At 39.1% G+C, this 27,873-nt stretch overlaps 1 protein-coding gene across 2 annotated transcripts; it reads right to left on the reverse strand.

The window, feature by feature from the left end:
• Positions 1 to 3,294: 3,294 nt before the first annotated feature.
• On the reverse strand, positions 3,295 to 27,496 carry DCTN6 (dynactin subunit 6). Of its 2 annotated transcripts, XM_079909308.1 has the most exons (8): positions 27,399 to 27,451; positions 26,479 to 26,593; positions 20,170 to 20,234; positions 10,729 to 10,834; positions 8,701 to 8,789; positions 7,409 to 7,456; positions 5,888 to 6,030; positions 3,295 to 4,290 (listed from the first exon to the last, which is right to left on the reverse strand). In XM_079909308.1, the coding sequence occupies exons 5-8, from the start codon at positions 8,738 to 8,740 to the stop codon at positions 4,192 to 4,194; spliced, it is 330 nt and encodes a 109-aa protein (XP_079765434.1). In that variant the 5' UTR covers positions 8,741 to 8,789; positions 10,729 to 10,834; positions 20,170 to 20,234; positions 26,479 to 26,593; positions 27,399 to 27,451; the 3' UTR covers positions 3,295 to 4,191. The 2 variants fall into 2 exon arrangements, with proteins under 2 accessions (XP_079765434.1, XP_079765433.1); XM_079909307.1 differs by lacking the exon at positions 26,479 to 26,593 and having other exon boundaries at positions 27,399 to 27,496.
• Positions 27,497 to 27,873: the final 377 nt, after the last annotated feature.

Here is a 27,873-nt window from a genome sequence, read left to right on the forward strand (position 1 = left end):
TTTACCTTCATTAGCGGTTGGATTGCACACTAAGACGTAGACACTAAAATGATAAAAGTGGTGGTGCTTTAGGGTGGGCCATGAAATTAGAAGTATTTCCTCTCTATCCTCTTAATGTCTAAAATGAAATTATATTACTTTTATAAGTAAAAACAACAATAAAAATACCACCACAATTTACCACCACACTTAATTAGTAATAATATGCAGAAGTAGTTCCAAGTTTTGGACAGAATGACCTGTAGCCTTATCATGAGAATCCCTCTTTGGGTAATTCTTACTGAATTCAGTGGGAAGACCAAACAATTCTTTTGAAATTTTCCTATTGTTTTGTCTCATGCGGTTTAAAAACTTTAAGAGAAACAAAAACTAAGCAAGACAAATCCACAGCTGTTTTCCTAACTAGTATTTAGGAAGCTCACCAAGCTATGGAATCTCTATCTTAAAAGGTTTAACCAGTCTTCCAAATGGCAGCCTTGAAAGGGGTTAAGGTTATGAACTCCGGAGCTGAAATGCCACTTACCAGCTGAGTGACCTTGGATGATTACTAAACCTCTCTGTGCCTCAATTTCCACATCTGCAAAATAATGGTAATAAGATTACCTACCTGATTAAGAGTATTAAGTAAGTTAATGTGTAGTTAATAAGTTATGTGTAAACTGCTTTAAACAGTGCCTGGCATGTAATAGGTTCTATACAAGTTTAACAAATACATGCAAATTTTTAAAATGTCAGTGAGTTTACTAAGTACATACTTCAGCATTTCTGTATGATTTTCAACATTCTCTCATTCAACATCCTTATCCTTCAAGATTTTTATTAATAATTTCTATTAAGCCTAGACAAGTTAAACTGATGCTTAATGAAATGTATGCTAAATTTAGGACAAGTAATCTAAATGTCTAAGAAGACAGCGTTTGGGCTTCCCTGGTAGCGCAGTGGTTGAGAGTCCGCCTGCCGATGCAGAGGACACGGGTTTGTGCCCCGGTCTGGGAAGATCCCACATGCCGCGGAGCGGCTGGGCCCGTGAGCCATGGCCACTGAGCCTGCGCGTCCGGAGCCTGTGCTCCGCAACGGGAGAGACCACAATAGTGAGAGGCCCGCGTACCGCAAAAAAAAAAGACAGGGTTTATAGGTTATGAGATGAAGATCTTGAATGATGTCATGTGTGTGCCCATCAATAAACAGCAGTCCTTCCTAGAGCTTCCCCACAGCATGGGGGCCCCTAAGAGATGCTGATGGCGTACTAGGGAGGAACCCAGGTGGGAATGATGCGTGTGTATGCTGGCAGCTTTAGAACATGAACAGGAGTTCTTGGATGCTCCTCCCTTCAAAACGTAGCACCTAATCACCCCCCCTTGAGTGCGAGATGGACTTAGGGACCTGCTTCTAGCAGATAAAATGCAATGGAAGTGGTGGTGTGCAACGTTAGAGACTAGGTCTTTCCTCGCTTGGATCTGGGAGAAGCTGAAGGAAGCTGGGGGAAGCCAGCTGCCCCATCACGAGGACACTCGGTAGCCATGTGGAGAGGCTCAACGTGTGCAGAGCTGAGGCCTCCTGCCGATGGCCATGTGAGGAAGCCACCTTGGAAGTGGACCTTCCAGACCCAGTTGAGCCTTCAGATGACTGCAGTCTGGCTTGAGTGAAACCTGAGGGGCACTGAGCCAGGACCACCAGCTGAGCCGCTCCTAGATTTGACCTGAAGAAACCACGCAAGAAGATAATACACATCTGTTGTTCTAAGCTGCTATATTTTAGGGTAATTTTCTACACTGCATAGATAAACCCCTACAGTGTGTGTTAATGGATGAAGAAGACAGCAGGGTAACAAGTACCCTTTCTAGACCTGACACTTCACCTGGTGAAAACCCATCATCTTGACCCAAGAACTATCACCAAACTGCGATGATAAAATGGTTTCTTTCTTATCCCTGCTTAGTTGCTACTTTTTATGTCATCAGCATGTCAGGGTTTGTCCTACCACTTAGCATAATTGCCTAGAATATCTGTGCTGAAGTTTGAGTATTGAATGCGGTCTCAGTGAGACAGAGACTGTCACCAGGAGAAGGCTGGGGGCCTGGCTATGGAGAAGCCCCAAAGAGTAAAGACTGCAATAAACTGTCTGGGCTTTGATTCTCTGTCCTGAAGGATTATAAAGTATTTTATTAGAATATTCAAAACTCACAGACTAAACTGACGGACATGGAGGCAGAACTACACAAACTAAATTCACATGATACTGATGTATAAATCAGGAAGCTTCTCTAAGTTTACTATGTGCAGAATGGAATTCTGATGCTCTCATACAGAGCTCCCCCTTTTCCTGAATGACAGCTTAGAGTCCATATCGGCAATCAGAAGGTGGCTCAGTTAAGCTTGCAGTTAGAGGACAAAGTGGCAAGTCTTGAGGTATGCTCTTCCCAAGCCACAGCAAGTCTTCATAAACTGATACTATGGGAAGTAGAGAACACCTCTGGTCACTGAATGGCTCACATCTCTTGGATTCAGCACCTCCCCTCCGTGGGTTAACACTATATTCACACTGTCACTTTTGTTTCTCTAAACTCTTGGTAAATTGACATTTTCTTTCCTCAAATGAGTTAATAGTGATTAAAAGCCACAGTGTACCTGGGAAACGTTGAGGCTCTTCTCACATGATGATTAAACTAGTTTGACTCTCTGGGGTATCTTATTACCAAGTCCTCAGGAGGGATCTCACTGCTGTCTTCACATACTACCTGTATAGTTTGGAGCACAGGGCATTTATTAGCATATCAGAGCCTGTCCAGAGATAATATTTCAGAACTGGTACAGCATTTCAAGGGCAGTTTTGTAATTTCTGATCTTTTATCTAGAAATTTTCATGATCAACAAAATCCTAAGTTGATCACCAGGGGTTGAAAAATGAATAAAGAGCAGTTATCAAAAACAGGACATTTATGTGATGTTCTCATTTTTCAAACCACTATATGTAGTAGTACAGTTTTCTCACTTGAGCCATGAATATTCTTACCAAAATCAAGTCGTTCACAACTGGAACAAAGGCTAATTTGTACCAGTCAGTTTCAGAAATTCAAAATAGTTTTTTACTATCCACAATTAAAAATTAATCTTGTAATAATTTACAATGGAAAAGAATCTGAAAAAGAATACATATATACGTATGACTGAATCACTTTGCTGTATACTTGAAACTAACATAACATTGTAAATCAACTATACTTCAATGAAAAAAAAAGTTTCAAGAGAAAATATTTTAGCATTTAATGTCTTAGTATTAATCAACATCTACTGATTCAAAAGTTAAAAAGTATGTCCCATTAAATGTATGCACTTGAATTATTAAAAAAACTTGGAATTACAATAAAATCCTCAATATTTTGCCCATTATGTAATTAGGTAAATAGAATTATGACAAGGTCGATAATTAGTGATTAGTAATATGCCAAAATAATTTCATACATTTATAAATATATCAAAATCTCTTCTAGTTTCATTGTTCTCAGAAACCTAAGAATACCACTCAATGGTCATTTTACTTGTCATTTTCATCAGACACCATTCTTTTTGATTTTGTATTCTACTGAATACATCTTTCCCTGATTACTTTTGTTTTACTGAAAAAAAAACCAAATCTTTTTCTTGGAAACAAAATGAAGTCTAAATTAATTCAATAGCTGCTGAAATTTCACTGAAATTTTAAACAGTTACAAATCCACATTAGCTTTAATATATAGCTAGTACACAATAAAAATTAAAAGAGCTATTTTGGGAGAGTTGATGCAAGTAGAAAAATTGATTAAAGTATATTCACTGAAAGTCCTGTCATCAACATTTTTATTTAGTTTAGTAAATGTTAGAATATAAATACATGACAATATGTTCTTTCTTATCATGGGTAGTCTTTTATATAACTAAAATTCATGGCCAACATTTTACATAACAAAACAACACAAAATAAGAAATCTGTAAATTATCAGAAATGGGACAAGGACATCAGAAAATAATACATTTTATATAAATTATAGAGGACAGTTACAATGAAAACCCATTTCTTTCCTCTCTAACTCAATTTTACAAGATAAAGTCAACACATATTATTCTGCGGACTGCTAAGAGTGCATAAACACTGTGGCCCTTTCAAAAGACAGTGGTCAAAGACAAATGTTATCTTGATGTCATGTATTGTTCTTAGTTCTTAACTGGAGTTGAGCTTCCTTTCATAGTCTTCTTTAGGTGATGGTAGTTTGGCAAGATTTTCATCAGGAAATCCAGCTGTAGTGTCTGGGGCTAAAAAGATAAGAGAATTAAGAACTGACCAGCAGAAAGCAAAGAGTATCAGGTAGAGATGATTATCACCATGTCATGGGATTACAGGTGATTTTCAGACTTTTTTTTTTGGCCCTGCCGTGCAGCATGCAGGATCTTAGTTCCCTGACCAGGGATCCAGGGATCGAAACTGTGCCCCTGCAGTGGATCCCATTCACTGACTTATTTTTGCTTCTGTTTTTTCAATTTACAATGAACATACGTTAAGTTTGGTAATAAGAAAAAGCCAAAAAATTTTACATATAAAAATACATGTTAATCAGTTTTCAACCTTGCTTTCGTAGATTTCACCTTGGCCTCTAAGAATTGAAAAGGTTCCAATTATAGTAGACAACACAAGTAAAATACCCCGAGTACACTGCTTTCTACACGACCTTCAGAGCACACAGCTGTGATACTCACCTGATCTTCTCTCTTCATATACCAGCTTTGCTCAAACTTCCCTCACTGTAAATCTCACTGGGAGTACTTGTGAAAATTACGGACTTTTAGGCCCTTGCCCTAAGAACTTTGTTTCCAAAAGTCTGGGTGAATCCTCTGTAATAAGGACCTCTACATGATCCTTACGTTCAGCAAGATAATGGAAAACAGAGCTGCATACACACCATTATGTATTAAACCTCAGACATTCCTGCTCACTTAATTCTAATCTCCCTTAACCCAACTCCAGCTTCATCTCTCCCTCTTCAATTGTTTTGCTGTTATGCAGAAAGATAGTGAAAAAATACTGGAGTTGTTCTTATTTCCTTTTTGGTCTACAGAGGTAATACCTGCTTATAATAATAGTAATAATAATAAAAGCCAAACATTACAGCATTACAATAACCCAGAAAGAACTGGAATTTTAATTTCTGATAAAATATGGCTAAGAAGCAAAAGTGCTAAATGTCTTGAAAAATACTTTCTTTGGGGAAAGGGAAGGAGGGTGGGTAATATACTGAGTGTGCCAAACAGTGAGGCTCCAAACTTCAATCAGAATATCTTCTGTCCAAAGGAAGTCCCAAATGCCCTATCTTACTTATCTCCTACTCTAATGTGAAACTCCAAATACATACTTCCCATTATTCTTGGTTATTAGGAGGGGACAATTTCTCGTAAGACAGGAAAATATCTAAATATACCTGCATGTTCACAAGCTGTGCTTATTTTCAAGGCATCTATGTTAGTAAACTAATAGATGAACCCAAGTTGGCTATTCAGTATAAATTTGGTAGGTTCATTCCTTACCCTCGAAGGTTGGTATTTTTCGGAGCAAACCCATATAGTTTGTAAGGCTTGGTGATGCACCTCCAGTGAAAATACATAAGACTAGGAATAATATCCCTGGATTTTCTTTTCCCATAATCAATGTGTCATTGTCATCTTTGGACATATTTCTGATACTAAGGACTCAATAATTACAAAGAAATTATAGTTTTAGGAACGTTTCTCTCATGTTTTATTTTAATTATTTGCTTTTTAAACAGCTGACTTGCTGCCCCATTAAAACAATTATGTGGTATTTTGGGAAAATTAGCAGCCCTGGAAAAGACTCTTTTTAAAAGAGAGGTTCTAGTACCTGTGGTCGCTCAGTCTGCACCCGACGAAGGCAGTCTGCGCCATAAATCACTGTGTTCTCAGGGATGACTTCAAACGTGTTCAGGTTGCAGCAGGCCCCGATGATGCAACCACTTGTCAATATTACGTTTCTGCCTACATACGCTGCAGGAAAGACACAGAGAGAAATACCATGTAAGACATTCAATGACTAGAACACTATTTTTTTTCCTAAGATGATGCAAGTCTAAAAATACAAACTGCCCTTAAAAAAATATTAAGAAATCACTTTAGTCCAGAGTTTGTACGGCGCAGAGGCAGGCACCAGACTAGTATCAAGAGCATTCAAAACAGAGCTCTGCTGCTATCTGTGCAATCTTGGGCAAGTCACTGTAAATTCTCTGAGCAAATTCATCTATAAAATGGAGACCATCCCACTTCATAGTTTGCTGTAAGGAATAAATGAGATAGTAAATGTAAAGTGTCAAGCACAGGTTTGACACATAGTAAGTATACAATAAATAGAAAATGACAGTGGGACTCATCATCATCATAATTGGTAATCCAAATTAAATAAAAACCATTATGCAGATTAACAAAAAGCCTAATTTTTTTTTTTTTAAAGAAAACATTTTCTTTCATGCCAGTCAAGACCAAGAAAGGAAAGGCACTATTCTAAAAAAGTCTTATCACTCCAGTTCTTTCTGGACAAGCTCTTGGAGCTGCTTCCCAGCAGTGATGGTGACTTACACGGCCCCGGCATTGCCCCACCTATGATAAAGTAGCTTACATTTGTTTCTGATGGGCTAGGGGAAAGCAGTCCTGAAATTCAAGAAAGTAAACTGCTAGAGAAACTAATTTTTTTTTAAAGGAAGGAAGGAAGTTTTTTTTGGTTTTAAAAAATCATTTATTTATTTATTTATTTTTGGCTGCGGTCGGTTTTCGTTGCTGCGCGTGGGCTTTCTCTAGTTGTGGCGAGCAGGGGCTACTCTTTGCTGTGGTGCATGGCCTTCTCATTGCAGTGGCTTCTCTTGTTGTGGAGCATGGGCTCTAGGCACGCATGCTTTAGTAGTTGTGGCATGTGGGCTCAGTAGTTGTGGCTCACGGGCTCTAGAGCACAGGCTCAGTAGTTGTGGTGCATGGGCTTAGGTGCTCAGCGGCATGTGGGATCTTCCCGGACCAGGGCTCGAACCTGTGTCCCCTGCACTGGTAGGCAATTCTTAACCATCGAGCCACCAGGGAAGTCAGACACTAGTTTTTAGGAGAAATCTTTTTCAAATCTTTCACCTGAAGTTTATGGTTTAACTCAATCCTGATTTAAATGTACATAGCTAGAATTTTAAATTAATGTATGAAACACATTACTAGATTAGGTTCCTTAAAGGCAAAGAATTCATCTCATAGCTGTGTTAGCCCACTTCCAACCACGCCTTCCTTCCAAGCACACCGCTTTGCCGTGGTCTGTACTTAGGTTGTTTTCTGGAACACCACAAAGAGAAAGGAGGTAATCAGTTTTCACAATAAAGTTCCAAACATAACTTACCTTTTGATTCAATAACATTATTATCTCCTATTTTCATGGCTTGGGAATCTGTAAGCCAGAGTTAAGTAGACATTGTGAATATGTTCATCTTTCTTCCCTACTAATTCACTCTGTCCTTATCCTGCACTGGGGCAGAGACAGAGGCATGGGAGGGGCCACGCAGGCTGGCCTGGCCAGAACTCCTTGCCCAGGGCAGTCTGCAAGTAAAGTTTTAATCTTTATATAGAAATACCTCAAGTATAAATAAATGTCTTCTATATTTTTAAAGAAATGAGCACCTTATACCCCGATTTTATGAGTAACATATTTTCACAATTGTTTTAAGGAAATGAAAACTAACCCCCAATCACTTAAGGGTAGCACTGTTAATGGCTTGATATATCTTTATGTAAATATGTATAATTCCCTTTATATAACTAGAAATCAAACTGTACAAAATCAAACCGTATAAACGTCTGTAGCTCGCTTTATTCGGTTCACTTCCATTTGCAAGCCTTATCCCATACCATCAAAAATCTTTAAAAACATAATTGTAAATGACTGCTTAATGGTTCTAGTGGTCCATTTTATGCTTGCAGTTTAATTTATTTAAATATTTTGCTATTGTTAAACCTTTAGATTTTCTCCTTCAAGTAGTTTCTATTATAAAATAAGGTTTCGCTGACATCTTGAAAAGATTTTACTATCTTTTTAGAGTATGAAATCAGCAAAGACACTGGTGACACTTGGGGGGAAAAATGCAAAGAATGAAATGTTTTCATCTCCATCCACCATTTCCTTGTATCAGACAACATACTGTCAACCTGAAACTATATAGGAATCAAATGGACAGAGTGTGGTTCTTAAACCAGGACTGAAGCCAAGATTACTCTGTTCCATGTCTACTGCCACTCAGTCACTGTACCTACCAACAAGATGTAGCAACAGGAGCGAGATGGCTCCTAAAGGTGAGTGTGAGTTTGTGTGTGCATGCATGCACACCTGAAAACAGCATACTTCTTTTACTCGGGTTATTCAATGGAACAGAGGGGATTATACTGTAAATAAGTCCTTTCAAAGAGCTGGATGGCCTAGTCCTAAAAACATAGTTTATATATGTTTATATATACACATAATATAAATTACATAATATATAACATATATTACATACAATTATATTATGTGTTAAAAAATAATTATATATATATATAAAATGTAAGTATTTGATAGATAAATTACAACAATCTCTACAGAGGAGATTTAGGTACCAAGACAGCTGGAAACGATTTCTCTTAAATTATGGCAAAGGATACAGCAGCCAACTTCAAACACATTATTGGTGCCAATGACCATAGGTTTGGGCTCTGGATCTTCAGCATCAGGAGTGATATTTTCAGGGTGACTATAGAAAGGAGAGACAAGTTATCAACAAGTTAACAGTGCAGTAAGCAATTCTGCTGGTTTGGAATTTGGGTTCGTTCTCTCAATTTTACCTCCATCAAGCTTAATATATGTAACGATGTAAGTAATTTCTTAATCCAAGTGAATTATTTATCCTCTATGCTGCAGAAGACTTTATTCTGAGTTGAAAAAGAACTACTGAAATGTAAAGAAGTCATAGGTGTGTACAGAAGGTCAGCTTTTCTTTGTTTATTTTTTAAACTCAAAGCCCAGTGTGCCTTTCCCAGGACAAGGTAGAAAAGATGCTGGCTAGGACTTTCGGCTTGTTGAAATGGAATCAAAATCATGCCTAACTTGAAAAATTCCCTTTCTTAATAATCATTCAAGATTGTGAAACGTAAACAGATATTCACATAAAATAATCATTTTATGCTGTTAGGTGGATAGCTGAAACATTTAGAACATAAGATGTTTGTGGTCTAAGAGGAAAAAAGCCATTTAAAAACAGTGCTTTATCTCTGACAGCTGAGTTACTGCAGAATATAACTTGTTAACTGACTTACACTAAAAGTGCCAAAATATATTTTAAAAAGAAACTGCTTAATATAGTAAGAAACTCCCAAATCCTAAGTAAGCATTAAGAGAAATCAATCTCTTTACCACAGTTAAGTATTTTCCCAAGGTCTTGATTAAAAATTCCATACACTGTTGCTATAAATTAGGTATAAGCTTGAATTTCCTGCCAAAATTTTACCTAGAAAGCTTTACAAATGCTTATAAAAATTTCACAGGTATGATAGTCTAGTTCACTAAGATCATGTACATGTTCTAATATTTTATAAAGTTTAAAAATTGCCTCTAGAACCCCCAATTTTTCAAATATAATTCTGAGTGTTATCCCTCAAAGCATATGAAAATATATATCAGATTTAAGTTCACATGTCTGGGTATGAGAAATAACATTGCAGCCAGAACCAAGACATCCAACTAAAAGACTATCTGAGGCAGTGAGCACAGCACTGGGCCACTGGGGGTGTCCTCAGGAAATGTTCGCTTCAGGAACAGAAGAGGCTGTCATATGTAAGGGGAAGATTATCAGACTGAGACTCGGAGATTCTAGTCATCCACCTACGAGCTATCTCACCTTGGACAAGTCTCTTTACCCCTCTGGTCTTTGCTTTCCTCATTTACTAATTACTTGTGTTGAAAAAGATGCTTAAGATGAATGGATAAAGAAGACGTGGCACATATATACAATGGAATATTACTCAGCCATAAAAAGAAACAAAATTGAGTTATTTGTAGTGAGGTGGATGGACATAGTCTGCCATACAGAGTGAAGTAAGTCAGAAAGAGAAAAACAAATACCGTGTGCTAACACATATATATGGAATCTAAAAAAACAAAACAAAAAAGGTTCTGAAGAACCTAGGGGCAAGACAAGAATAAAGATGCAGACGTAGAGAATGGACTTGAGGACACGGGGAGGGGGAAGGGGAAGCTGGGATGAAGTGAGAGAGTGGCATGGACATATATACACTACCAAATGTAAAATAGCTAGCTAGTGGGAAGCAGCTGTATAGCACAGGGAGATCAGGTCGGTGCTTTGCAACGACCTAGAGGGGTGAGATAGGGAGGGTGGGAGGGAGGGAAACGCAAGAGGGAGGAGATATGGGGATATATGTATATGTATAGCTGATTCACTTTGTTATAAAGCAGAAACTAACACACCATTGTAAAGCAATTATACTCCAATAAAGATGCTAAAAATTAATTAATTAATTATTTTAAAAAAGAAAAAGATGCTTAGTGTTTCCCTAGTTCTCAAATAGTGGGCTTTGCAGATGTCAGTTGTAAAAGGTCCCTGGAGATGGGGCTGAAATGAATGGAAACGCTCTCTGTGGCACCTGATTCAGAGCATCTGTAAGAGTCTCACTCACGCATTTATGATGAGCGCCTGTTCTTCTATTAGGTTCCCTTCGCCGATCACTATGGGCCCGGCTTCCGCGATGATGCGTGCTTTAGGGTGGATCACTGTCCTGGGTCCTGTTAAAAGTATGGTGAAAAGAAATTACTTTTGAAGGCTGCGCTTCCAAGGAGGCTGTTGGGAGGAACGTTTCCTAAAGTAGGTGCCAGGCACCACACTAGGCACGTTACAAATGTTATCACTGCCGTTTGTGCCAAATCTCAAGCCGAGGTGAGTGGAGACAGCACACGCTTTGGAGCCGGACAGCCCTGGCTCACCCTCTGTTCTGAAGCCTCTGTTATCTCAGCGGTGAAATGGGGGCGGTGATAGTAACAGTCTTGCAGGGCTGTTTTAAGAATTAGATGAAATAATGTTTGTAGACATAGTATTCTGACACATAGCCAGCAATAAAAATTAATTCCTTTCCTTCCTTTCCCTCATAAAGGTAAGGCTCTCTTTGCTTATGGTGGTGCTTTCTTATGCTAGTGCATTACAGAATTAGTCCTTTTAATTAGCTAATTAATTTATTTATTTTAATTAATTTATTTTTGGCCGTGTTGGGTCTTTGTTGCTGCATGCGGGCTTTCTCTAGTTGCAGTGAGTGGGGACTACTCCTTGTTGCAGTGCGCGGGCTTCTCATTGCGGTGGCTTCTCTTGTTGTGCAGCACAGGCTCCAGGCGCACGGGCTTCAGTAGTTGTGGCACGCGGGCTCAGCAGTTGTGGCTCGCGGGCTCTAGAGCACAGGCTCAGTAGTTGTGATGCACGGACTTAGTTGCTCCGCGGCATGTGGGATCTTCCTGGACCAGGGCATGAACCCGTGTCCCCTTCATTGGCAGGCGGATTCTTAACCACTGCGCCACCACAGAAGCCCAAAATTAGTCCTTTTATTAAGGGATTAAGAGGAAATATGGGCGAGATGAGAGTTAGAAAATATGGAGACTAACTTTGTTAGTCTTTGTTACTATGTTAACTTTGTTAACTAGCTTTGTTACTCTGTCACCATCCCTACTGGTCTAGGATGTGATTTTAACCAGGTGAAAGGGGTAACGGCAGGCAGAGGAAGGAGCCAAGCATGGTTACTGGAGTCCTACGACTCTGATAAAAGGAGACCTGAGGCAGTGACTCCAACCTCAAGTCGAGGGGCAGGAAGGGCTCTCATCAAGCCCACTGGCAGGTCAGGGTGAAGGAGGCACTGCACTGCCTAAATCCGGTAACATCCCCTCCCTATAGGCCTAGCATTTGGGTGATAATGAAACCACTAGTGAGAAAACAGAATCTCTCTCGGCAGCCGCTCTCTCCAACACCCGCCCACCCACCCACACCAAGGCCATTTTTATCTGTAAACAAGCGCACAGGAAGTAACTGACTCTGAAAGTAAGAGAGGGTGGGCAGAAGTGCTGACAGAAAGTAGGAGGGGAGTCAGATAGATGGCACTGTCCATGAAATTCAGTATTCTATTGTTTTAATAAAGTATATTAATAACTTGTTAATTTATTCAGTAATCATTATCTGCTTGTGACAGGCAGGGCTGTATGTTACAGGGAAACAAAAAGGAATGTGTGCTATATTTGTCCTTTTGAGCTTGTTTATCTTAAAAATTGGGATACTTAACATGCTTGCTCAAAAATGTATTAAAATAAAGAGGCATTCCAGGTGCCCAGAAATTGGAAGGAATCTCGGTGCAGCTTATTTTTTTCCCTAACAATGAAGAGCTCAGGATTGATAAAGAGGGTGGGGCCCAAGTCAAAGGATGCACAGAGAGTGGCTTTGTTATTTCTGTCACCTCTGGCTTCCCAAATTCTCAGCTACTAAAGTACAATTTCCCTGGCGAATTCTCCTGTTCAGGATAGGAGATTTCAGAATAGAAGACGGGATCACTGAGATCCCCGGGAAGCTTCTCAAGGCGACTGTGACTGTGACCACGTGTGCCTTTTTCCTTTGCTAAACACACACACACACACACACACACACACACACACACACACACACACACACACACACTTATAAAAGGAATACATACTCATTAGAAAAACCTCAATCAAAGCCAAAAGTGAAAGATCTCTCTCCTCTTGCTAATCCCATTCCCTAGAGATAACTATTCTTAAAAATTTGGAGTATATTATTCCAGACTTAAGTACTACTATATACTTAAAATCTGTAAATATCACTGTATATAAAATATATTTCATTAGAAAGTTAAAAAATAAAGGAGAAAAAATACGAATTACAAGTACATACTTTTTCAAAAAAACAAGGAATAGTACTTATTCTGCAATTTGCTTTTTCACCTAATAAGTCATGGTGATTTTTCCATATAAGTATCTAGCTGGCTATTCTTTTTAATGGCTGATTATTATTTCACATCATATGAATATACCATAATTTATTTAACCAATCCCTTAATAAGGGGCATTTAGAAGTTAACACTTTTGGGGAGAGGTGCTAAAACATTTCTGAAACAAACACTGGATTCCTCTGAAATGAGAAATTTCTTACAGGTCTTCCAGCCATGTGAACCAATTTAAATCTGTAGTTTGCACAATACCAGATTTACATTTTACGTCAAAATATTCCATGATAAAGGGACACGATCTTTCTATTTTAGGTTCTTTATAATTAAAGCCCCAGCTAGCACCCCGCCCCTTGTCTAGAAAGTCCAGGCTCTGGCCTTTATCACTTAAAGGCTATGTGCTTAATCTCTCAAATGCCTCAGTTTTCTCATCTATAAAAAGATGAGCACGATAACCTACCTCACTGGGCTGAAGTGTGGATTATATAAAATAATGTTTGAAAAGGAGATCATAGTTTTTCAAAATGGGAAGTTCATCATAACCTGACACTAAGAGCTAAGAACTTTATCACAGTAAACAAAATAACTTCTTCTGGTCTGAGAAACAGAAGAAAAGGGAGTGCTTTACTTCCCTGATACTCAGGTACTGGGGTAAAACCTCTTTTTAACCAGGGAGGAAAATTCTTCACCAAACTGTAAGATAGTGAAAAAGATTAATAATTAATAAAATGAATAATTTTCCATTGCTGGCATTAAAAATCTGACAGGAGGAAGAGATCGTCATGGCTGTGACAGAAAGCAGATCCTTTGCCACAGCTAGATAAGCAGCCAGAGGCACTAGATATTCTGCTGGTACTCAGGCTGCAGCTTTTGACAACAAGCAGCCTTGCAAGAAGCTACCTGAGAGAGGGCTAATAAGACAAAAGTACCACTGGGACCTGTGCTCCTTTAAAAGTTCCTCTGAAGTCCAGCTTTGAAAACAATTGGTATTTTCATCTCCCTTTCAAAAATAATATAATACATGTTAATTATACAAAAGAAACCCAAAGAGATGAGCACAAATTTTTAAAAATTAAATAATCCCAAATCCCATGTCTTCTTACACAATATTTAAAAATAATGCTGGGGCTATTTTAGCCAGGTGTTTATTATTGTTATTGTTTTTATCATTATTAATAAGTTTGTTAGTAAGTAACTGGAAAACTGGTTATAAATCAGATGGCCTTGCCCTGGGATATAAAGCATTATATGAGACCTGTGAGCAGCTGCTGTGAGACCTGTGTTTAGGACAACACCTCCACCTGGTGGCCACACTGCCAAACTACAAGTCTTGGAGTTCAGGGCGTGAAAACTATCTACTTCAAGTTGTGATGTTAACAACAAGGTCATGGGTGACAATAAACTGAATTGCTTCCCTTAACCTCTTGTAGGTCTTTTTTGGGCAGAGACTAGAGAGGTTAGTACGTGTATATGAACCGCAGGACATGTGACTGCTAAGACTTAAATTTGGTGAACTCCTTAAAGGAACCTTCTGACTTAGGTGAGTGAGGCTTTGTCTCTGCGCAGCGCTGGAGGTCGTCACCAGACAGCCCGGCAACCTGAGCACTAGTCCAAGACACTGGAATGTGAGCACAGTCTGCTCCATACTTTTCTGCACGCAAGAAGCATTTTTACCTAGAATGGGTCTGAATTCAAACCAAGCTGAAGGGTCTTGAGGTTAAAATGCTTTAACAATAAAAATCTGTCACCATGGAAAGTTTTTTTTTAAAAGGCTGCTGTGAACTTTCTTGGCGCTCTTTCTGGCGGGGCAGTTTGTATATTTTCTTACCAAATGTGCTGAAACCCTATTTGGCTTATCTCCTTGTTTGGATAAGTGTGTCTAGAGTCGGAGCTGCCTCACTGGCTGATGAATTATTTTTCTAAATGGTTGGCCGGGCTTGACGCAACCCAGCCAGAAAGACATTCCTTGCATCAAATTTCCATTCCCCTCATTTAGTAAAGGGCATTTTTCTTGTCTATCTTTGCCACAGAAAGCAATCTTTGTGGACATTTTCATATGTCAATAAATAGCTCCAAAAGCCACAAGGTCTCTTTTGAAAATGAAAACAATTCCTTTGACCTGTAAGCTGAAGTATCTTTAAGAACTGCTTTATATTCAATGAATTTCTCAAGTCAAAGCCACTGTTCTGCTTTAGTGAAAAAGATTTCCATATAATGTATATATGAAACTTACATAATGTTATAAACCAATGTTACCTCAATTAAAAAAAGAGTTCCACAATAAAAGGGAAGCTTATATTAAAAACTCTAATGGAAAGAACGACAGAATAAGTGGGACAAAGTGCTTCCATCACAAAGCTTTGCCACTATACCCAGTTCTGCCTTCACATTACGATGTCCCACCAAGCCCTGTCCTAACCCCAGGAGTCTGCCTTCACCCTGTAACAGGACTACAGGACTGTGCTCAGAGCTACCTTTCTGAAATGTTTTTCAGCTTTCAAAAAAAATTTTCAGGAAATAATGCATGGCCCATGAATCAAGGCAAACTAATTAAAAACAGGCTTCATACTATGAAACCTTATTTACCCAAATTATAATTAATGAGAGTGCTGTTAGTTTTCCCAAGGTCTGTTTCCTAGCTGCCTCTAATGAAAGGGTCAAGTTCCTGCAGAGCCACAGCCATAGGGTTTCTGGTTAAGGACAATACTTCAAAGCTTCGGACTAGTTACTTTGATAAACCAAATACCTGATTTTCTAGGAAAACAGAAGATCAGGTTTAAAGTTCTACTAACTGAAATATAGCAAAGGAAAAAATTACTTTCCTCCTCAAATATTTCAGAATGGAATAATTTGATAAGAGTAAAACTGATAAGGGAATGATAAGTTATGTAAAACATCCTGAAAAATCTATTAATTAAACTACACTTAAATTCATTGCCACTTAAGCCAGAAAACAGAGCTTATTAAGTGCTCAAATCTCATACTGTAACAGAAGACTTACATTAGTTGTTTTGATAAATTAAACAAAAACAGCCGTAAGTTGAAAAACAGTCCATTGACAGAGGAATGGATAAAGATGTGGTATATATATATACAATGGAATATTACTCAGCCATAAGAAAGAATGAGGTAATGCCATTTGCAGCAACATGGAAGGACCTAGAGATTATCATACTAAGTGAAGTAATTCAGACAAAAACAAATATCATATATTGCTTATAAGTGGAATCTAAAAAAATGGTACAAATGAACTTACTTACAAAACAGAAATAGAATCACAGATGTAGAAAACAAACAGTTACCAGGGGGAAAAGGGAGGGAGAGGGATAAACTGGGAGATCAGAACTGACATATACATACCACTATATATAAAATAGACAACTAATAAGGACCTACTGTATAGCACAGGGAGCTCTACTCAGTACTCTGTAATGACCTCTATGGGAAAAGAATCTAAAAAAGGGTGGATAGATGTATATGTATAACTGATTCACTTTGCTATACAGCAGAAACTAACACAACATTGTAAATCAACTATGCTCCAATAAAAATTATTAAAAATAAATAAGAAAATAAAAGTTTCCCTAAGAAGAAAATTCCACCCCCCCAAAAAAAACCACAACACTAAAAATAAAAAAACACAACATGGTAGGGAGAGTGAGGTTTAATCAGATAACTTATCTCTACTCTCAGCTTTGATTTAACTTTATATCTCCCAGGAGCTTTTTTAATCTGATGTATTACATCAGAAAAATGAATTAATAGTATCAAAAGAGATAATTTTATACCAAATATAACATGATAGAAATGACTAAATACCAATACTGGAAAATTTCGATATTTATATATAAAATTAGAGATAAGAAACAGGCACAATGAAAATGAGATAAGAATTGTGTAACATAGAACACTGGGTAACTATATCACTTCTGAATTTTTTCCTTTTCTTTTAAAATATTTATTTATTTATATTTTTGGGCTGCATCAGGTCTTAGCTGCAGCACACGGGCTTCTCTCTAGTTTGGGCACGGGCTCAAGAGTTGCGGCGCGTGGGCCTAATTGCCGCGAGGCCTGTGGGATCCTAGTTCCCCAACCAGGGATCGAACCCGTGTCCCCAGCTCTGCAAGGCAAACTCCCAACCACTGCACTGCCAGGGAAGCCCCTTTCCTTAATTTCAAAAATTGAGATGTTTCTGTAACGTGAGCAAATTTTCTCGTTCTAAAAAACTGGGTCAAAAATAAACCCAACAAATATTAACTTAGATCCATTCTATGATAAACTTCAAATCCCTAGTTTTAAAAAAATTACCATTTCTTATGCTACAATCCGTCACTGAAAATCTGTGTTGAACAATCATTTTATATTTTAACCATCAAAGTTGTGCATGATCAGATGGTAATGAGCTTACATGGAAAGTAGATTTAAATACTGTATTTCTTTACATAATTTCAACATTTACAGAAGGCAGGAGGATAAAAGGGATAAACAAAGGAACAAAAGACAGAGGGGGAACAGAAAAGCGAGCGCTGATTCCTGAAACCCCCAGGCCCCAGTCCTATGTAGTGGTCCAGCTCTCCTTTTCACAGGATAAAGCCTTTACTGCTATTCTAGGGATGCTTTGCAAGGACAGGACCTGTTATTTCAAATCTGAAACACACACACAAACACACACAAACATATATGTATACCTGTGCGTACATTTATGCCTGTAGAGACATTTATACCATCTATATATCTACTATACAGTAGATACTGAACACTTATTGTTTAAAGTGAGGAAGAAGTAGAAATGAGAGGGAAAGTAAGTACTATAATCTTATTTTCCTTCTAATTACAGAACACCTTGTGGGCTACTATTAGATGTTATTCCTCGAATCATGAAGAAAACCATAAAAATACTAGAATAAAAATGCAGAGGAGGGACTTCCCTGGCGGTCCAGTGGTTAAGACTCTGTGCTCCCAATGCAGGGGGCTCGGGTTCAGTCCCTGGCTGGGGAACTAAGAGCCCACATGAGGCCAAAAAAAAAAGGCAAAATGCAGAGGAACATTTTGATAAACATGTGACCATCATAATTTCTCCTCATAAAAAGTTTGCAAGTGGTTTAAGAGTTAACAAAGAGTTAATACAGCACTGGAAAGAAAGAGCCATCACCTAAACTTTGAAATTCTGTCAATTTAAAATATTATAATTAAATAAATCCAACCTGGCAAATTCCTAATGATGTTCCCTAATACTGGCATGATCTTTTTAGTAATTTAATGCTGTATTTCCTTTATTTATTTATTTGGTTATGCTGGGTCTTAGTTGCGGCAGGCGGGCTCCTTAGTTGTGGTTCACGGGCTCCTTAGTTGCGGCTTGCCAGCTCCTTAGTTGTGGCATGCGAACTCTTAGTTGTGGCATGCATGTGGGGTCTAATTCCCTGACCAGGGATCGAACCCAGGCCTCCTGCATTGGGAGTGCAGAGTCTTAACCATTGGGCCACCAGGGAAGTCCCCAATACAGCCACAATCTTAACTGGTTTTATAAGACATGATGCCTGAAGTGGCTGGAGGCTTAGACTTACTGAAATTAAAAAAAATTTTTTTTTCTTTTACAGATACTGTTAGTATAAGGGAACAAGGCATATCTTCTCTCTGCAAGTGTACTTAATTCCCTGAAAGCTCTACTCCAGCAACACACAGTGGCTAGTAAAGATGGGCTCACGTTAATAAAGCTACCAGGGCACCATGTCCAGCGAAAACACATGTAAAAGAACTAGAATGTGCTAAAATGTGCATTTGGGGGAATTCAATCATGTTCATATAAGCAAGTTGCCTCATGTTAAATTGTTCATTTGATTTAAATGTTGGACTTCACCTCTAACAAGGCTACAATGATTTTACACTGTGATTAGCCAACGTTTATTGAGTGCTTACTATCTGTTAGGTATTGGGCAATGACTTTCACAAATATTTATTTATTTGTTTGTTTGTTTGTTTGCGGTATGCGGGCCTCTCACTGTCGCGGCCTCTCCCGTTGCGGAGCACAGGCTCCGGACGCGCAGGCTCAGCGGCCATGGCTCACGGGCCCAGCCGCTCTGCGACATGTGGGATCTTCCCGGACCGGGGCACGAACCCGTGTCCCCTGCATCGACAGGCGGACTCTCAACCACTGCGCCACCAGGGAAGCCCCACAAATATTCTTTTATTTTTAATTCTTCAAAAACCTATAAGGTAAAAAAAAAAAAAACCTCTGAGGGAGGCACTCCTATTTTGCCTGTGACAAAAGCTGCTAACTACCACTGAACATCCATTCTTTCCTTTTGCCTTGTAACAGAATCCAGTAAGGGGGCAGCAACGTGTCCAGTTCAGACTACACCTCCCAGCCTTCTCTGTAGCTAAGTGTGTCCATGAGACCGAGACCAAGGCAAAAGACCGTGTGGAACTTTCAGGAAGACTATTTAAGGGGAGCTGATGCACTGGGAGGTACACCCTTTGTCTCCGCTCCTCCCCTTTCTTATCCGAGATCACTCTTCATGCTCTAGCCATCACATCCTGGCCTGCAAGGCTGGAGTTCCCAGACAATCAACTGACAGGCCCTGAATTGCCTACCCCTGGGCTTTTTACATAAGGGAGTAAACCTTTGAGCGTGTAAGCCACCACTACAAGCAGTTGAACCCAATTCTGATACACACAATTACACAGATGGGGAAAATGAGACAGGTTAAGTGACATACCAGAGGTAACTCAGCAGGTTAAGAGCGAGGATGCTACCCCAAGTCTGTCAGACTCTGTGGTTTATACTCTTAATAGAATGTAAGCTCTGTGAAGGCAGTACCTTTGTCTGCTGTGTTCACTGCTGGGTCCCTAGTGCTAGCACAGTGCCTGGCACGTAGTAGGTACACAATAGCTGTCTCTCAAATAAATGACTTTATTATATTGCCTTGTTAGTTTATCAGACATGAGTTTAAATATAGACTCCATCACACTAAATTCTTTTAGAAATATTAAACACTTAGAGAAATACACTGTTTCTCAATAAAATTAGGGCATCAGTCAAACATAGAAAATAATACCTAATGAATTGTAAAGCACTGAAAGAAATCACAATTCTTGAGAAACAACACTAATAGGCTATTTTCTTACCTATAGTTACATCACCCTTGATTTCACTCTCTACACACACAACTGCTCCAGGTGCAATCTTCACACTGCAGGAAAAAAAGGTAACATTCATCATGTGTAAAGTTTAAAAATACTGTTATAGAAGCTATCTTGACACTGCAATGAGAAAAAGGTTAAAACAAATTGAGGGAAAAATGAAAAATAAACTGTAAGATTTAATATATTATAAACTTCTCAGGTGGCACACCATCCTGAGCTAAAATTATTTATCATGCGTTCTTAAAATGCTTGAGAGGAAAAGAGGCTTTGGACTCTTTTAACACCAACATTGTTTCTAAATAGCAAAAAGCTCAAAACAATCTAGATATTCATTAGTAGGGAACTGTTAATAAATTATGGTATACTATGAACTAATATACAGCATAATAAAGAATGAATAATCCTGTATGTAAAGAGTTGGAATGATCTCCAAGCTACATTGTTAAGTCAACAAAATCAAAGCCAGAGATGGACAGTAACATGCCAGTATTTTGGTTAAGAAGAGGAAAAAGAGGGCTTCCCTGGTGGCGCAGAGGTTGAGAGTCTGCCTGCCAATGCAGGGGACGCGGGTTCGTGCCCTGGTCCAGGAAGATCCCACATGCCGCAGAGCGGCTGGGCCCGTGAGCCATGGCCGCTGAGCCTGTGCTCCGCGACGGGAGAGGCCACAACAGTGAGAGGCCCGCGTACCGCAAAAAAAAAAAAAAAAAAAAAAAAAGAAGAGGAAAAAGAATGTTCATTCAAAATATTTAACAATGCAGCAATGTAATATTAATGTAGAAATTTAAAATTTATAAATATTCCTATTTATTCTCTATGTATATGATAAAACTGCTGATCAGGTGATATAAATTGTAGTGCAAATTATTCAAAAAATTAATAATTTATTAATGTTTTTGATATTCTGCTGTGATCTTTTGTTGGACACAGCTGAATCTAGCTAAATGCTACCCTAGCTGAGCCATGAGCTGACATGAAGAACTGTACCAAATGACTTCCCCATTAAACTGATAATCGTTAAGTAACTTGTAGTCATTAATAATTTTTCTTAGTAGTAATGATATTATTCATGGTGTTAAATCTGCTCTCAGTTTCTATGAAATAACAATACTATTTTAGATATTTCTATTTTATATCTGTGTGGATTTTTCAAAATTTTGATTTCTAGCTGTTCATTGCAAGTTTATAGGAATACAATAATTTTGTATATTGACCTTGTATCTTGCAACCTTGCTAAACCCACTTAGTTCAAGTAGTTTTATAGATTCTCTGGGATTTTCCATGTAAACCAGTTTCATGTAAACAATTTTGTTATCTGTGGATAGGGACAGTTTTATTTCTTCTTTTCCAATTTGTATTCATATTATTTCTTTTTCTTCCCTTATTGTCCTGGCTAAGACTTCCAGTATGATATTAAGTAGAAGAGTGTTGAAACCAGACATCCTTGCCATGTTCTAGCTCTACAACATAAACAAAACCTATCAAAGTTTCTTCTAAGACATGAACTTTGCATTTCAAGTAAATTACTAAAACCTGGTATACAACAGTTGAAGTTTTCTTGACTTGCATGTTACAGCCTTGATTTATAAATTTTTCAAAAAATTGTTTTCTCATTTCAGTATATATCATATTTATATTTAAATATTTGTATCACCACCAGCAAGGACTAGAAATCTAGAGTGCAATGATTCACTCATATCAATATCATTAAGTTCTATAAATATTCATGTATGGAAATACTTGCTTATTTATTGATTTATTTTTAATTAATTATTTATCTATCTTTGGCTGCATTGGGTCTTCGCCGCTGAGCGCGGGCTTTCTCTAGTTGCTGTGAGCAGGGGCTACTCTTCACTGTGGTGTGCAGGCTTCTCATAGCAGTGGATTCTCTTGTTGCGGGGCATGGGCTCTCTCTAGGCGTGCGGGCTTCAGTAGTTGTGGCACTCGGGCTCAGTAGTTGTGGCTTGTGGGCTCTAGAGCGCAGGCTCAGTAGTTGTGGCACATGGGCTTAGTTGCTCTGTGGCATGTGGGATCTTCCCGGACCAGGGCTCGAACCCGTGTCCCCTGCATTGGCAGGCGGGTTCTTAACCACTGTGCCACCAGGGAAGTCCCTACTTGCTTATTTTTAACATACAGTAGATACTATAAACAAATTTAATGGTACTTTCTGTTTGTGTTTCATGTCTTTTTTGGATACTTCTTTGATCTTAAAAAATATTATTGCAAAGTTTTATTTTTTCAAATGTTTTACTCTGAAACAGATTCATATGTTTTTAAAATTTGTCCTCCTTGATGACTGAAAATTTTCATTATATGTAACATGAACTTAAACAAGACAACCTTACCATTCTAATAAAATACTTAAGTGTTCAGCACATTCAGCTTTTCTGAAATGACTTTTGAGCATCATTTACAACTGGTGCAATGTGTACAGTAGTACTAGTGTGTAACTGCTTAATATCTGTATTTTCTTGAATATTTCCAAACTATCTCTGGAAGAACAGGTAAGAAACAATCAATACTCACTGCCTTCAGAGAGAGGAGCTAGATAGCAGGAACACAAAGGTAGATGGAAGATTTTTTTCATTATATATCATTTTTTAAATTGTTTGCATTTTGAATCACACAAATGCATTACCTATCCAATCAATCAATCAATAGCTGATCAAATTTTCTTAAGGCCAGGTACTACAGAAGTCCTGGATATGTTTCCATAATCAGGGTGAAACTTTATCCACTTTCCTGGAAAAGTCCCCCTCAAATCATAATCCCTAAAAGTGTCTCCCCCTTTATCTAAAAATACTTTCATGTAACTTGTAAGTATCATTTAATGAATTTTAGACTCCTTAGTTTCCCTTTAAGACCAGTTTTTCTGTTCTTCAAATCATTTCTCCCACTGCTTCAGCAACAATCCTCTTTAACCAAGGAAAAAATGATTATTTTTCATTAGCATTACTTCTCATTACTTTCAGTCTCCAAATAAATAAACTGCTATCACAAATATAACCTGATTACACCATATTCACAACGGCATGGGTTAGAATATTTCTAGACCACTGTTCATAACTGTTCTGTGTCATATTACACCCAGGATGCTTGATATCGTACTAGCAGAAACATGACACAAGTCAATGGAGGGAAGAAATGAAAGGCTGTGTTATGAGATAAATGTGAATACGTGGAATATTCAATATGGTTATATTCTGGTCCCTTTCTTATCTCATATTAGTTTGTCCAGGGTGATGAGGTGTTTTGTTTTTCCTTTAATGACGCTATCCAATGACGATGCAGCTGTAATTTAACTGAGACACTAGGACATTTCTGGTGGCAGTATCAGGACACGTCTTTGAAATTACTGTACCAATATGCATCAGGAATCATAAAAATATTCATAATGTGTGATCTAGGAAATCTATTTCTGGAGTTCTATCATCAAGAATTCAATAGGAGGAAAATATATGCACAAATTGGTCATTATAATATTATTCAGAACAGTGAAACATTGTTAATAACATTGATAGCCATAAAAAGGGAGAGGTAATGAAATAAAATATTGCCACCAGCTTACTGGAACACTATGTCCTCCTTAACAATAAAAACAAGGTAATATTAGCTTTTTACAGAAAAAGTTAGCCACCGCTGGTCTACATGGACAACTTATCTCTCCTTTCAAAATACCACTAAAACAACAGTAAAGGAATAAAAGTACTATTCCCAAAGAGCAAGGGAGAGGAGGTAACAGCAGATGAAAGATGTCAAGACTTTCAGAAGCCTGTAAGCAGCAGGAAGAGAGTCACTGAGAGGCTTAGCTTGGGGGCACCAGGCACTAGGGAAGGGGAGAAAAGTGAGGCAACCAAGCAGTCAGATGTCTGCCCCCGTCCTCATCCTCAGGAGCACAGCCGGGTGATGACTGGCCCCTCCATGAGGCGCTGCACTTAAGATATCAAGCCAAAGCCAGGTGACAATGACGGGCAGAGCAACAGTGAGACCACCAGCACCCCTTCCCCATGTCCCTTCCTGGCCTCATACAGAATTTCAGGCAGCAAGGAGATAAGACGATTCTTTTCTACAGAAGCTACCAGACATCCTGAGTTCTTCAATGAAAAGCTCAGCTTCCTGCCTGACTTGCTCTACCCTGAAACACATCAGAGGACAAGCCTAATGCATATACCTGGAGCTCCCAGCTGTGCTGTTCTCATGCTTAACAATGGACAGAATGGACAGAAGGCCATTATCAGATACATCCAGGAAGCCTCCAACTAGGAAGGAAAAAACCCAAAACAAACAGGAAAAAAAAATAGTTTGAGGAAACACAGTTAATTCAGATAGTAGAAGAAAACATGAAAAACACACAACACTTATAATTGAGAGAAATGAGACACTACTGCATAAATCAAGACAGAAGCCTATGAAAAAGGAACAGAGTCTAAGAAAGAGGTCCTAGAAATAAAAAACATGACTAATATTCAAAATTCACTAGAAGGATGGAGGTTAAAAAAAGAGCTCTCCCGGAAAGTAGAACAAAATGTAAAAAAAAAAAAAAAAAGAGAAAAGGCAAGACGGTTAGAGGACCAATACATGAAGTATAAAAGTAATCCCAATAAAAGTAATATTGAAAGGAGAAAAGAGAGATATTGGTGGAGAATAAACTATGAAAGAATAACACAAGAAAATTCCCCAGGACAAAGGCTATCAATCTCCACTCCAGAAGGACTCAGTGAATGCAAAACACCCATGGGCAAGTACCATTATCATAAAAATTTTGAACACTATAGAGAAGATCCTCAAAAGTTTCCAGGGGTGGGGGGTGGGACAGTCACACACGGAGGAGAAGAAATAATCGGAATGGCATCAGATTTCTTAAGAGCAATACTGGATACTACAACACCAGCAAACAAAGCCTACAGAAATCTGAGTGAAAACTACTTTTAACCTAGAGCTGTTTATCCAGCCAAACTAGCTAACAACTACGGAAGGAAAATAAAGACATTTTTAGACTTGCAAGGACTAAAAAAAAATATTTCCTATGTACTCTTTATTATGAAGCTAATGAAGGATGTACCTAGCTAAATAAAAGTAAACCAGCAGACAAGACAGATTCTAGAAACAGAGGCTCCAGCGTGCAAGGACAGAGGGAAACATCAGGATAACAGCTGTGCATCAGTCTTAGAGAGCAAAGTTGACAGAGGACTTCAAAGGGAAGATTTCTAGGAAAAAAGAAAAAACCAGAAAGATTATGTGATGAGCATTTGTAAAAAATTTGTAAAAAATTTTAAATTTTTTAAAATTAAAAAAATTTTAAATATTTTTTAAAATTTTAAATATTTTAAAATATTTTTATTATATAGGAACAGCACAGCTGGGAGCTCCAGGTATATGCATAATATTTTTAAATATTTTTAAATATCACCACTTCCTTACTGATGTGAAAAACTAAAAAAAGACATGCAAGAATTTTTCTTCTATAAATTTCTGTGAACAAACCTTCCTACCACAAAGTATTTTTAAAGCTCTAAGTAAAAAGAATATCAAACCAAAAACTAATAATCCCTGGGTCTATCTTCAAGAAATGTTGTTGAGATTAGACACAGCTATGTCTGCTCCCATCATTTTAACAGGCACTGACTTTCTACAAGGAACAAGTTAATAAAATTTTAAAATGATCCATCTGGGTTACTATGTGTCACTTGTCTGCTGAAACCACAGAAAATATAAAACCTTTCTACTGAATAGAAGAAAGAAAAAACTTCAGTAACATGAAGTAAAAAACAGAAAATGGTCCAAACCTCTCATTTTCTAGATGAGGAAACTGAAACCCAGAGACTTTAAATGTCTTGAAGCAAAGTTCATTTCCGGGACATCATTATCCTAACACCAGTCATCTCTTTTCTGTTAGCTGAAAGTTTCCTGGAAACATCCTGTCATTTTGGATATTCTTTCTGTGACAGCTGAATGATGCTGCCCTTGAATGTATCAACATTTGTAAATGTTTTTTCAAGTTGGTTTGTGTGTTCAAAAAAGCAATTTTATTAAGCCCTGGACAAATAAATTAACCTCTATAAAACATCTCATTTTAGACATGATTTCCCATCCCAGTTTTCCATTCCCTCACCCTCCCTCTCGCTATGATTTTTTAATGAAAAAAGTATTATCTAACGTTTAACTTATCCTGGGCAAGCGAGAACAGGTGAAACTCAAAAATGCCCTGTCTTCAGTTTTATGCAGAAGGAAGAGGCTCCAGGCAGTGTGTGTTACAATCAGCACACTTTGTGAGGCAGGAATAATTAAACTCACCGCTAGATCAATTAAAACGTGGTCCGAATATCTCCACGTAGACCTCACTGTACCTGGGAGTGATGGGGCGGACGGGGAAACAGGCAGCTGGCAGAAGGCTTAGCCAAAGACCTACCTATTAAAACAACAATCAACACCACCTTCATCTCCACTGCACACTACTATACACTGTGCATAATATTCCTTTCCTCTTTATCTTATGAAAAAGATTACAATTACCTGCCTAAAGAGAAGAAAAACCTAAATGTTAATTTATGGCACCCAAAACAAGGTTTGTCGGTTTTCTTTTTCAGAGAGAATCACCAGAGAGTGTTCAACACTGCTGCTGTGGGAAACAGTTTAACTTAAGCGTGTCCCCATCCCAGCCGCTCCTTTCCACCCAGAGTGCCCAGCCAGTAAGACCACTGGAGAAGCAACCCCAGGGCCTGTCCCCACGCGTCTACAAAGCAGCTAGTTCTGGTCCAGGCGCGGCCCCCCTGGAGCCCGTCTACACAAACACAGCGCCCACGACAGGCACGAAGGGATTGGGGAGCGGCCGGCACTCCCACGTGTGTCGTGGACACAGGGCAGCTACAGGCGCCCCGAAGGCAGCGGAAAGAAAGGGGACAGTTCCTCCGTGTCCGGGGCGGGGGACAACACCCTCCTCCCCTCGCAGCCCCGCCCGAGACCGCTTCCGCGCAGGCGCGTGGCGGAGGAGAGCCGGAGAGGTCGCGGAGGGACCGAGAACCCGGCCCCATTCCGTATACCTTCCCGGGCCGCTCTACCGCTACTCCGCGGACGCCCAGGTCTGGGCCTTAGGAACCGTCTAAGCCGGGCGCCCGGGATCTAAGACACCATCTAAGTCCCCACCACAGGCGACCAGGAACAGGTTCCACCCCTGCGGAGAGGACAGAACAGGCTTTTCTCAGGCAGCGACCCACCTTTTTTGAGTCTTTTCCGCCATGGTTTGGGCCTGACCTCCAGTTGGATCTACACAACCGCCTGGGCAAAGCGACGATCTCTACGAACGATTGCAGAGCCTGGCAGGATCGGGAAGGGGCGGAGCCTGGGGCTGCTCGCGGGGGCGGGGCGAGGGCGGGGCCGGCTCTGGTGTAAGGTTCCACTTCGCTGGGGTAAGCGGGTTTGTGCCAGGGGGCGGTGCATGGCGACCATCTGGTTTTAGCGCAATCCGGGGATCGATGGACTCGGATTTAAAACAGCCGTTTAGTTTGATCCAACGCACGTCATTGTGACCTCATTATACCCACTGTTCATTCGCAGTCTCCTTTCCTTAAGCATCTTACTGCTAAACGCTGGGCCCTTTTCCCTTTCAGTGTGAGCTCGTTATTCCCGTAAATTACCCTCTACCTGCTGTCGGTCTCAGGTTAATATCTCTAATTCTGTCCTCCTTGCTGG

The sequence above is a fragment of the Stenella coeruleoalba genome (assembly GCF_951394435.1).
Source record: "Stenella coeruleoalba genome assembly, chromosome: 21".
NCBI lineage: Eukaryota > Metazoa > Chordata > Mammalia > Artiodactyla > Delphinidae > Stenella > Stenella coeruleoalba.

What these genes read in the sequence shown, in the direction of transcription:
- DCTN6 (XM_079909307.1), bottom strand. Translation starts at nt 27,421, where the DNA reads ATGGCGGAAAAGACTCAAAAAAG. An exon ending in GCGGAAAAGACTCAAAAAAG is followed by an intron (nt 20,235 to 27,398) that starts GTGGGTCGCTGC and finishes TTTTTCCTGCAG; the next exon opens with TGTGAAGATTGCACCTGGAG. An exon ending in CAGGCGCTCATCATAAATGC is followed by an intron (nt 8,790 to 10,728) that starts GTGAGTGAGACT and finishes TCCTTTCTATAG; the next exon opens with TCACCCTGAAAATATCACTC.